This window comes from Eulemur rufifrons, chromosome 29 (assembly GCF_041146395.1).
Source record: "Eulemur rufifrons isolate Redbay chromosome 29, OSU_ERuf_1, whole genome shotgun sequence".
Classification (NCBI taxonomy): domain Eukaryota; kingdom Metazoa; phylum Chordata; class Mammalia; order Primates; family Lemuridae; genus Eulemur; species Eulemur rufifrons.
The window spans coordinates 46519911-46531929 of NC_091011.1; the positions used below are offsets into that span (position 1 = coordinate 46519911).

General features: G+C 38.7%; 1 protein-coding gene across 1 annotated transcript in view; it reads left to right on the forward strand.

Moving 5' to 3' along the window:
* Positions 1-893: 893 nt before the first annotated feature.
* Positions 894-12019, forward strand: part of CDK6 (cyclin dependent kinase 6) — a 197865-nt gene continuing 186739 nt past the window's right edge. The window contains exon 1 of the mRNA XM_069461955.1: positions 894-1230. Within this exon, the coding sequence (XP_069318056.1) occupies positions 998-1230 (233 nt within the window). The 5' untranslated portion in view covers positions 894-997. The remainder of the gene's footprint in view (positions 1231-12019) is intronic.

Sequence of the window (12019 nt, forward strand, 5' to 3'; positions counted from 1 at the left end):
CGTTGAAAAACTGAAAGTAGAAAGAAAGGAAGCAATTTCCGAGCAGATGTCTGACCACCCCTTCTCGCACACTCCAAGCATCGGGTTACAGGGTCCTGGGAGCCCCCACCCACATTCTGCGGCCCCACACGGGTGGACCCACAGTCCCTCCACACTAGCTTGTGCACGACCCCTGAACGCCCCCCGGCACCTCTGGACCCCCTCTTCCTGCACGTCCAGGCCTCGGGAAGCTGGGAGGGTAGAAGCGCAATACAATGATATAGAGATAAATATTAAGCCGTGACTTTGACGTGCCCGGCGCCTCCCCTCCCCCGCGCTCCCGGCACACTCTGGGCTGCTCGGCACGCCCCCTCCCGTTCTACTGCGTCCCTCGCCGCGCGCTTATCCCCGAGGGGCCCCTGCAACCTCTCCGCGCGAAGGCGGCTTCCAGCCCTGCAAGGAAAGAAAAGTAACTTCGCTTTCTCGGAGGAATCAGGAAGGATTAAGCCGCTTGGGAGAGGGCAGGAGCGCGCGGAGGGTAGCGATGGGGACCTCGTGAAGGAGGAGGAGGGGAGTCTGGAGGAACCCCAAGGAAGGCTTCTGGGATGTCTGATTGCACTTTCTTGTCCTCTCGTCTCCTCTTTTAGGTGCGATGATTGTGGACTGAGACGCGCTCGGGCAGAGACTATGTAATCATCTCCGTGTCTGTGCAGAAGATTTCTCTTCGGGGAGGGAAGAGGAGGGATCGGCTCGCTCCTCCGGCGGCAGTGGCGGCGACTCTGCAGGCGGAGTTTCGCGGCGGCGGCACTAGGGTTGCGCCAGCCCCGCGGGGAGGTCACTCCATCCAGCCTCGGCGGTCGCGAGAGCCCCAGCGCCCGAGCGCCTAAGCCGGCTGGGGGCGAAGGCGAGCGAGACCGAGCTCCCGGGAGCCCCGTAAGGGACGAGCGGCGGCCGCGACCAAGTCGAGCGCACCCCCCGCCCGCCCCAGCGGCGCCGCGCCGGGCGGCGTCCAGGCGGCATGGAGAAGGACGGCCTGAGCCGCGCCGACCAGCAGTACGAGTGCGTGGCGGAGATCGGGGAGGGCGCCTATGGGAAGGTGTTCAAGGCCCGCGACTTGAAGAACGGAGGCCGTTTCGTGGCGCTCAAGCGCGTGCGGGTGCAGACGGGCGAGGAAGGCATGCCGCTCTCCACCATCCGCGAGGTGGCGGTGCTGAGGCACCTGGAGACCTTCGAGCACCCCAATGTGGTCAGGTGAGTCGGGAGCTGCGCCCGCGGAGGGCTGGGCCAGGGAACCTGGGGCCCAGGAAGGTGCGGGGCAGGGGGGCGGCTAGGGTGGCCCGGCACGACCCGTTGACCTTGCAGAGTTGGAGTAAGTTTTGGCTACAGAGCCGAGAGCCAGAGCAGGTGACCTTGCCAGACAGGGAGCGAAAGACAAGGCAGAAGGCTTGACTTGCGCAGGCTTCCCCGCCGCTGTGCAACGTCTAAGTGTTTTCTCCTGGTCGCACTGAAGGAGGGTCCGGGGCAGTTGAGTGCCTTTTAGAGACACAAGGAGACACGCCCTGCTATCCCCCGCATATTTTTACTGGCCGTGCCTTTGGGGAATTTTTGAGAGCCTGAGAATGAGGATGCAGTGTGATAATTAGTAAGAACTTTACGGGTGGAGCCTGGTATAATTCAGGATTAAAAAATGCAGAAAACTTAAGAAAATCACACTCACAGTTTCACTTTGTTAAAGTTTCATAATAGGAATGATTCCTGGTGGTCTAAGGGGTTTCAATGCTGATGCCCAATTTCAAACAGCATCGTTTTGAAAGCGTACCTATGTGTCCGTATTGCTTTATATCTCTGGGCTGGCGTAGCTCTTAGACTCCAAGGGGTTAGATGTGAGGCCAAGATGTGGTATCATTAGATTCTAATTGTTCTGCCCGTGCTTACCGCGGATGGTTTTGCGAGTGGGCAGGGAGAGAGCAGTTCTCTCCTGTATGGTGACCAGTGTTAAATGGAAATATGTGTGACTTGAGATAATGGTGTTTTCTTAGTGATCCTGGAATTTCCCCATTATGTGGTTGACATTGATTGTGTCATTCTTTTCTTTTCTAAGCAGAGATGCATAGCTTTAAGTTGAAAAGGAATGCCTAGAAACTTATGCATATTGGATTGTGATTTTACCTTTCTCAATTCTTAAGATAATGTGTTGGAGAAGGAGATCTGTCTTCTCATCTATCTGGAGTTTCTGTTCAACAAATACATGCCTACTGTGTGTGCTGTGGATGAAATTATGTAAATAAGCACAGCTAAATATTTTTGTAAAAAGTAAAACAATTTAACATTAGTCATCAAAGTGGAGAGACCCAAGACTGACCTTTGAAATACCAAACCCTCTATAGACTCAGGGAGACCAAGTGTCTACAGAATCTTCCTGGGAGGTTTTAACTTGTCTCCTCTTATCCCAGGCTGGTGATTTGTGTGGCGCTTTGTTCCCAACACAGTTAGACTCAGGCTAGAAGGCAGCAAAGAATCATAAATACATAAATAAGGTAGTAAATGGCTGTAAAGATAGGACCCCATTATACCTCTGCTTTAGCTAGTGAAGGAGGGAAGGACAAAAGATACTGAGACTGAGAGAATGAGTGGGAAGATGTGATTATATATAAAAACAATACATTACCTTTTTGTGTGTGTGTTTTCTTTGTTAAAAACAACAAAATCCCTTCTGGGTGGGGGGTGGGGGGGTGTCTTTGTGATATTGGAGGGAAAAGAGGAGGGTCCATTTAGCCCCTGTAACTTATTTTCCTAGAGGAATCACCTAAATGCTTCCCAGAGGTTGATTTCCAGCATTAAAGTTTTACAGAGCTCTTGTTTTATTTTGTCTGTTACCTATGGAGTATCCAAGTAAGAGTGATTATTATGTACATAAATAAAATAATATTCTTCCAACATAGAGGTGCTACAGAGGCACCCCTGTATAACACTGTCATTTACGAAGCACAATCCATTCTTGTGACAGAGGAAGACTGTTTTCTGGTAGATTTTCTCTGATCCATCCTGTTCTTTTTATTTATCCTCTTGAGATTGGTTTATCTTTAGAGATTTCTAACTGACCCATGACTTGGATTCTGTACTGTGAACTTGAGGAGGATCTACTTATGCATTGAAGACAAAGGCATTGTTTTCTAAAATTATTTTTACTTGTTAAGTGATGATGATGGCACCTATCTCTTAAGAGCTGTGAGGATAAAGTGACATAGTGTCTGTGAAAGCACTTTGTAAATTTAAAAGTACTTCAAATATGTAAGTATTATTTATATTCCAGTAGATCAGTGGGACTCTTGCCCTGGAACAACTTGCCAGGAAGGCATCAATTCACCTGACCTTTTTTATAGAACAAATCATATCCAAACCCAGATATTATAGGCTCTGGAACCAAGAAGCTACTTGAGTATAATTAGCCTGTAGTTTGTCAGAAAGGACTATCAGTCATATGCCATGAAATTGAGTGACACTGGAGGAAATTATTGATGATGTCACCCTCACGAGCTGCAGATCCCCATTCCTTTTTGTTTCCTTCCTGTTTCTTCTCTTTTGCCTCTGCCTTGGGGCAACCATTGGCCCCCATGACTTGCTTGACCAGAGTAAGAATTCCAGATTTTAGAGGTTGCTAATACTTGTTCAGGCAGGGTCAGGAAATCAAGGACAGGTGACAATTCTTTTCCTTCCAAGGGAGAGTTGTCAGTTGGGCCCCCAAACCTGTGATTTATGGTTGCCCCAGGATCAGTTTTTTACAGTCTTATGCCTGGTCCTTTAATGGTTTCTTAAAAGGGCAGATGCTTTTATAAGTGCCTTCAAGTCATAAGTAATTGATCATAATTATAGGCCGTCCCCGGATAGTTAAGCCTCTAAGCTAGTAGGAGCATAGTAAACATATTAGTTTTTTCAAAAGTTTAGGATTTAATTTTGATGGATTTGCCAGAAAAGTGGACTTGTTATTGCTGGCACTGGTACTGCCTGCACATACAGGGATAATGACTTTAAATTCTTGCTTACTTGCACTTGATGTATCCCAGGCCCAAGCTTGATCAGCCAGTCAGTGTCTGGGATGTAAATTTACCCTTATTTTACAGTTGGTAATCCCAAATCCTGGAACCCTTGCCAGAATCAGACTTCGGTATATACCTATATGGGAGCTTCTGTACTTCACAAATGGATCCTGTTCTAACATCCTTAACTATAAAAAAAAAAAAGAGAGAGATAAAATAATAACATGTTTTATCAGCATTCTGTTCATTCCCCAAATATTTACTGAGGGCCTACTATGTGCCAGATACTTCTAGAGGTTGGGGATATAGCAGTGAACAAGTCTGAAAAAATATCTACACTTGAACTTACCTTGTAATGAGATGAGCAGTTCTTTTTTTTTCTTTAAAAATTTGCTCCCATTTATTTCAATTGCCTTATTTTTTGCTATACTTAACCAGTTTTATAGAGCAACTAATATTTGTGATGATTTAGTTACCAGGAATTTGCTGATTGAAGCAGCCTAACCAAAATATTAATCACAATCATATGCTGAAATAAAAAAAATCACAAATGCTTTTTGAAGATTAAATTTCACCTTAAGGACAAAGGAATTGATCTATAATATATAATTATGAAGGCATTGACATATAACAAATACATATGAACATTTGAGCTCCATTTATTCAACAAGTATTTAGGCAGTACCCGCTCTTTAAAAACTATGAGGCTAAGTGCTGGAAAAGATAACTGGGTAAGTCATACCTGTCTACTCTCCTTAAGTAGTTCTCCCAGTGTTTGAAGGGATAGGATGATGACCATATCCCTGATACATGATAGTATCATATGTTGTAAGAGATACAGGTAAGTGCTACCTGTATTGCCCCCAGGGATTAAATTTATTAGTGTAGCAGTACAAGCAATTCAAATTGAAGTATTGGCTCTGGAAACAAAAAGTCATTGCATATCAGTGAATTCAAACTTGTGGTGTCTAAATGTCTAAATATGTCAAATTGTTATTATTAGAATATTTAGTCACTGCTTTAAGAACAAAAAACAACAACAACAAAAAAAAAAAATGAAGAGGCTGTGCAGCTCAATGATCATCCAAGGAGAGTTTGCTTTATTTTCTGTTTTTAAAGATCTCAGTAATAAATATAGCATAAAAGGAGAGTAAAAATACAATTTTCTCAAGAAAACCTAATTATTAACAGGGTAGAAGAAACCTGGCATATTATTTGACTAAATGTAAAGCCAGGTCTTCAAGTGGGTTCGTTTGTGGGAATCTTCTTAAATAAAAGTGTAATTTTGTGGTTGAATAATGTATTTATTAGAGCTTGTTTTGATAAAAGCAGGAAAAGCAATTTAATTCTTCTTTTAAGTTTCAGTATGTTAAAAGTATGTTTCTTCCTTCATTCTCTAAGAGTTCCTTGAAAAGTTTCCAGTTTATCAAGGCTATGTAGTAAATAAACATTTTCACAATGGTGTTCTGCTTATTCCTTGTTTCTGAAGAAGAACTAGATAATGCTGAATTTTTGACACTGCAGTTGTATCCTTTTTATACAACTATTATCAACATGGAATTATTAGAATTTCTCTACAGCATCAAGGAGAAAATGGGCTATAAGAGGGAAACTTGTATAAACTTGAATATCTTTTGGGGTATTTTCCTATGTTTAAGACATGGATAAATGAATGTCTATGAAAATAGACTTCTTATTAAAAGTAAAATTTCTTTTTTTTAAAAAAAATATGCCTCACTATTAATGATTCCTTAGGAATGTTTTTTTAAGAAGAAAACACCCGTACTTTTACTCTATCTTTATAAAATCATGGGTATTAGGGTTGGAAGACACTTTGTAGGTCAAGTTGTTGACTTGTTCTTAAAGCTGGGTAGGAATCAAAATTTTTTGTGTGGTTGATGGATGGAGTTAAATCAAGTGAGTACATTTCTAGTTTGGAAAAAAATGAATTATATGTAGACAAAGGTGATAGTTTGCCAGGAATAAGTGACATATCAATTCAGGAAATTCCTGAATTCTGCAGTATGCCCTACTGAGGTCTATCTGTAAAAAAGTATTAATATGATGATTATTCCATTAAATTCTGCTTTTAAAGAATTTGGGTTATTATGATAATTTAAAAAGCTATAGTTACATAATAGTAATATATAGGTAAATAATACAGTTAAGTAATTCATTAATTATATTGAATTCATTTTAGACAAAGAACAGTAGGAAACAGTGAAATGCTTGGTACATGTCTGATAAATGAAACACTATATAATGTGGCTCTAGCACCTACCACCCAGTTAATGAAGTTAAACACCATCATATTTGAAAATTAGACATATAAGAGCCTTCAGACTATTATGCAAATATGTGTTATCCATGATTCCTGAGGAACTAATCATACTATTGCTATTTTTCATGAGGTTTAGATGAGCTTCCCAGTCTTCATGGGAAGTAAATTAATTGTGAGTTTCCTGATGTAACAGACACAGCAGAGATGAAGTCTGGGTGTAGGTGAACTGATAACAGGAGAAAATAGTAGTATGATGTTGGGCTTTGTCCAAGGTTCAGGAGGCAGCACTGAAGATGGGCACCAGTGGTTGATAACAGTCATTCCTACATAAAGGTCGCCATTGGAGTGGTGATCCATAGATGCTAAGTTAGGTAGGACAGGCAGGCCAGCAAACAGAGAGAGGATTTTTGTAAGAGCCACTGGCCAGTTGTCTTGAATATCACCAGTTTGCTGTCATACCTGATTTTTGTTTTACCAGCTGCACAAGTAATTGCTCTTGCCCAAGATGTGAAATAAAGGTATTGTAAGGCATGTGTCAGGGATCTGTGCAAGTGTACATTTGTAGCCTGAAAGGCCATGTATGACAGGATTATTATTCAACATCCTGGACTCATCCATTGCCTATAGTAGTTTTCCTAAATTTGGACAACTGCTGGCTTTGTGATTTAAGTAACCATTTTAATTATTGATTCCTATTATCTGGACCTCCTAAAGGATTTAGTTAAGTAGAATTAGAATCACAGCATGAGGATTTTTTAATTGGAAGGCATCTTAGATTTAACTTAGTCCAACCCCATTTGGTCTGTTTTATAACCATAAAATTTGAATCATTTTATAAATGCAAAAAAATTTGTCTTATTTTCAGTCAACTATTTTATTCCAAGATTATATGCATTGTAGATACAAATTGATTGAGAACAGCTAAGATTCAAACAGAAGTTCATATCCAACATTAGCAAGACAGGTTGACTGATGGCCATTGCATGAGAAACTCCCATGAGATATAAAAGTATTTTCAGTGTAATGACTTTATGTTTACTGACTTAAGAATAAGGATTGTGTATTTTATGTCCTTAAATAACATGGTGTCTGTAACTATTGGTTAGCCAGTAGATGTTTCCTGAATGAATGAATTAAGTGGGATAAATTAAATTATAAACCCCTTAGATCACTTTTCATCCTTTAGAGTTGCATACAGCATTAGCATGTATCATGGACTCACTTTGACATTGGGAAATTATTGGTTAATAACTGTAAGGCATATACACATGAAGTCTATTTAGTAAGGGCCTTCAAATACTTATTCATATTTTAAACTTTTCCTGACTACCCATTTTTTTGTCTTCAATACGATACTAGCTTTGGTTTGATAGGATTTCCTAGTGTTCTTTATGTATTTATTACATGTATCCCACAGGTAGATGTACAGTTCCATTTCCTCAAGTGCATTTGTTGCCATCTACCTCTGTTACTTTAATTGGACTGATCTTGGAACGTGTGCTTGGTGTCCCTCCCCACACAGCTCTGTCTATCTGTTGAAATTCTACCTATTCTTCTAGGCCGACTTCTAATGCCACCTTCTTTGTAGTATACTCCTTAATAACTCCATTTGGGTAACATTTTTGCTTCCTTTGAGCACTGACAACTTTGGACCTCCATTATGGCAATTAGCATATATCTGCCCCCTTATATTAATTCTGTTACATAAGATATGATAGTAATTTTTCACACCTCCGATGACCGCCCTCTTCTGACCCTATACCCTTTCACACCCCATTTGTAAGCTCCAGTGTTTTGTAATCATGCCCATTTACACTTTACATCCAGTGGAAATAAAACGAGTAAGTACCAAATGAGTAAATCATGAAAAAAGGGTCCAGTTATTAAAAGGGGACCATATGGATTATTTCCATCATATGAAAGAATGTTAATACTAAGGGGTGTCAAAGAGAGAGAATGAATCTGTATATTGGATTATTGGGTTTCCTGGGAAATAATTTAAATGCTGAAAAAAGAAAGTTTCACTTTTGTTTTACTCCAATTTATATAGTTTATATTAAAGTGAATTTCAAAGTTTAAGTAATTCATTCCTATAGTCAACTGTGCAATCTTGGACTTTATTTGTATACCACAAGGAAGACATTAACATTAGGAAATGCACACCTTAAGTAAAAATTGAAAATGATTTGAACATTTTTAAGTGTAGGAATGTAATGTATTATAAATACATTTTAGTCAATTGCATGAATTCTACTTTTGGTTTTTTCTCCATTAATTTTAATTTCTTTGGCTTTCAATAGTGGAAAAACAGCAGAATTAGATAAAAAATAATTTCTAAAAGGTGATGATTCCTAATTCCATTTAAGCCTTGTCTTCTACTCCTCTTCATAATTTGTGTTCAGAGAATTTGGATTCTACCTTGACAAACTGGTAGGTTTAGTTAAGAAATGCTCCTCCTGCTTGAACTAATTCTGGTTTCTCAGGACACACGTGGTTGGTATTTGTGTGTTCACGTGCGTGTGTACATGCAGAATAAATGAATGCAAGGTTCTTGAAAGAAGAGACTGTGTTGTCTCATTCCTTGCTGTATCCCAAGCATTTAGCATCGTGCCTGGCATCTTGTAGCCCAGAATAAATATTTGTGAATGACGGAATGAGTATGTGCCATTTAGGAATTCAGAATTTAATTTTATTAGTCAGAAATGGGTAATATTGTCTGAAAACATAGGTGAAGTCTGTAGCAGTCAACAAGTATTTATTGAGCATCTGCTATGTTCAACCCTTTGTTAAATGGGATTCAGACAATGATCATAAAAAGTACATATTGAAATGTTTACCCCCAAAATGGTGTGAGGTCTGGAATTTGTTACAAAATGGGGTATAGATGCAACAGGACGGGGCTATGAGTTGATCATTTTTGAAACTGTGGAGGTTCTTTGTAGTAGTTTGTGTTCATTTGTATATATTTGAAATTTTCTATAATATTAGTAAGTTTAAAAAATGTTACTGCTCATGGACTAGGAGTCAGAAGACTTTGATTCTATCCCAACTCCTCCAGTTATTAGTTGTGACGTAGGGTAAATTCTTATCTCTTGGCTGCCATTTCCTTACAATAAAATAGGAATTATTGCTATTCTTTGGACCTTAATGGGTTACTATTGTCAAATGAAATTATATACACAAAGATAAAATATTATACAAATATAAGATATTTTAACAAAATGAGTTCCTGCCCTCAAGTAGTTTATAATTTCTTGGAGGAAACTGGTGTACACAGATATCTGTATTACTGATCAGTAGGTACTTTCATCCTTCCCACCCCAACCCTGTGTGACAGTATGAATGGAGCTACATATTTCTGAGAAGATGTGTGTTGGGTTTATAGTAGTTATAGTAAAATATAATCTTTCATCTGGATATTGGAAATTGGTGTTGGATTTACCCAATGCTCTTTCCTTTTCATTAATGGATTTATTATGGAAGGGTCTATAGACCAAATGCTCAGAACACACTGTCAAAACTGATGGGAGCTTAATGATTTCACTATCCAAATTAATCCTAATCTTTGCTTTTTCTTTCTCCATCTTTTTTTTTTTTTAATTCCAGAATCTCAAACAATTATTCATTTTTATGTCATACATTTATCTTCTGAGGCTGTTCCTATGGCATGATTGCCTTATGACATTTAAAATTTTGTTCTGGGTACTCTGTGTTTAAATTATTAAGAGTTCTATCTACAGCAAGGAAGCAATCCTCTTTTAGGGACGCTAATCTCTAGTGAATTCTTGTTTTTCTTTGCTTCCTTTTACTGCTAAGTAATCTCCTAGTTTCTGTGTTAGGTATGCCTAATGGCTAGCAGAAAACATTTATTTTTCCTAAAAGGCTTTTATTGTTAGAAAGTATAAAGTATAAAGTCAGGAGCATTAACAGTCACACCTATTCAGCAACAGAGCAAGAAAAACAAAAGACACCTTTGCATTTCAAGGGCAGACTTTTAATGTTTAGAGTATTGGCTCTGACAAGGACATTTGAAAACTTTTTAGTGGAAACTAAGAGACTATTTGAGTGGTTTCAAGTTGGGAGTTTTCGATGACTTGGTACACCTTCCAACCATGTAGAATGACTTAAAGAAGTCATTAAGTAGCCTTGGGCAAAAATGGAATATTTTCTTGTTGAGCCACCAGAAACCAAGAGACAGATTTAGAGGTTGAGCTAGAAGGAACTCAGTGCTGATTATGAATGAAATGCATATAAATTATGTAAGTTCCATAAAAGGATTGGGAGAACATAGCTTCTTTGAAATAACACACACTTTTTTTACACATTAAGACACAAAAGAATAGTTGTGACATCCTGTTATTCATTACAAATTTTTTAAAGCCCATGGGATTTAATCAGTGGTTATTTAGTTAACTACTTGCTCATTTGACTCGAACAGATACCGGTTGGGTTCTCAACTAAACCAGTTAGTTGTGCAAAGGGAAAAAGTGTGTTTCTGAGGCATTGCTCTCTACTCTCAAGTGCTGGCTGACTCAAAGTGATGGGATTGATCTCAAGGAGAATGTATGGGTGTGGTTGACTCAGTGGTACCAGTTCAGTCCTAGAAAAACAAGACTTTTGAGGAGAGTCAAGAGAAGTATCTTTGTCTCAAAAAGATGGTATAAGTGTTTTTCACTTTAGTTGATAAAATCAGAGGTGAATCTATCATTAGGCAAGTAGAGAATAGTCTAGAGATATATTTGTGTATCTCAAAGGACAACATACTCATTAAAAGAAGAAAAGAAGGTGGGCAAAGATGAGCTAAATGAAGGTAGAGGTGACAGAACCAGGGATAGCAAGAAGATCTGAAGTTTCTTGGTGAACTTCAAACTCTGAAACCTGGCGATCTGAAAGTAGATGAAAATTCTGGCATGTTTAGAAAGTCCTCAGACCAGTGCTTGTTACATGAGTAAACTCAGAGTACCATTCTTAACATCCAGGATAATAAAATGCATCGTTATTTGATCGCTTTTTCTGGGCACTTTATTTTAACCATTTTTGCATTGCCTACTGTGCCTAGCACTCAAATATTTGTTGAATATTTGCATAAATTAATATAGAATGTCAGGTTCCCATTAGAATATAAGCTCCATGAGGGCAGGAATTTTTGTTTTGTTCACTGATTTATGCCCAGCATCTGAAACAATGCCTGGTATATAGTTCAATAAATGACTGTTGAGTAAATGACTCAGTGAATAAATAAACTGTGATTGAAGATTACTCTTACAAGTAATTTTATTGACAGTAAAATTTTAAATTAACACCAAAACTTATCAGATATATTATTTTTCTATTCACTCATTAATATCACATTTAAAACTCTTTGGGTTATGCAGTCTCTAATAATTATGGTAGTAAAGTGGATTCTGACTTAGGAATTAGGAGTTATTTAATAATGTAATGGCTAGCAAGTAGATTGGACTCTGAGATATATCCCTTCTGAACTAATTCATCCACTACTGTTTTTATTACCTTATAAACATAATTTCATACCAGTAATATTAAGCGATATTTTAATGGTACTTTAAATGGGCATATCTGTTTCTGCAGATTTAAGTGAGATGTTTTGGTGGAATTTGAGGACATGGTTTCAGATTTTTTTGGCCTGTGAATTTTTATAATAATATTGGTATATATTCTACTAAAGAGCCTTGTATAAATGGCTATAGCTGTGCTTACAAGT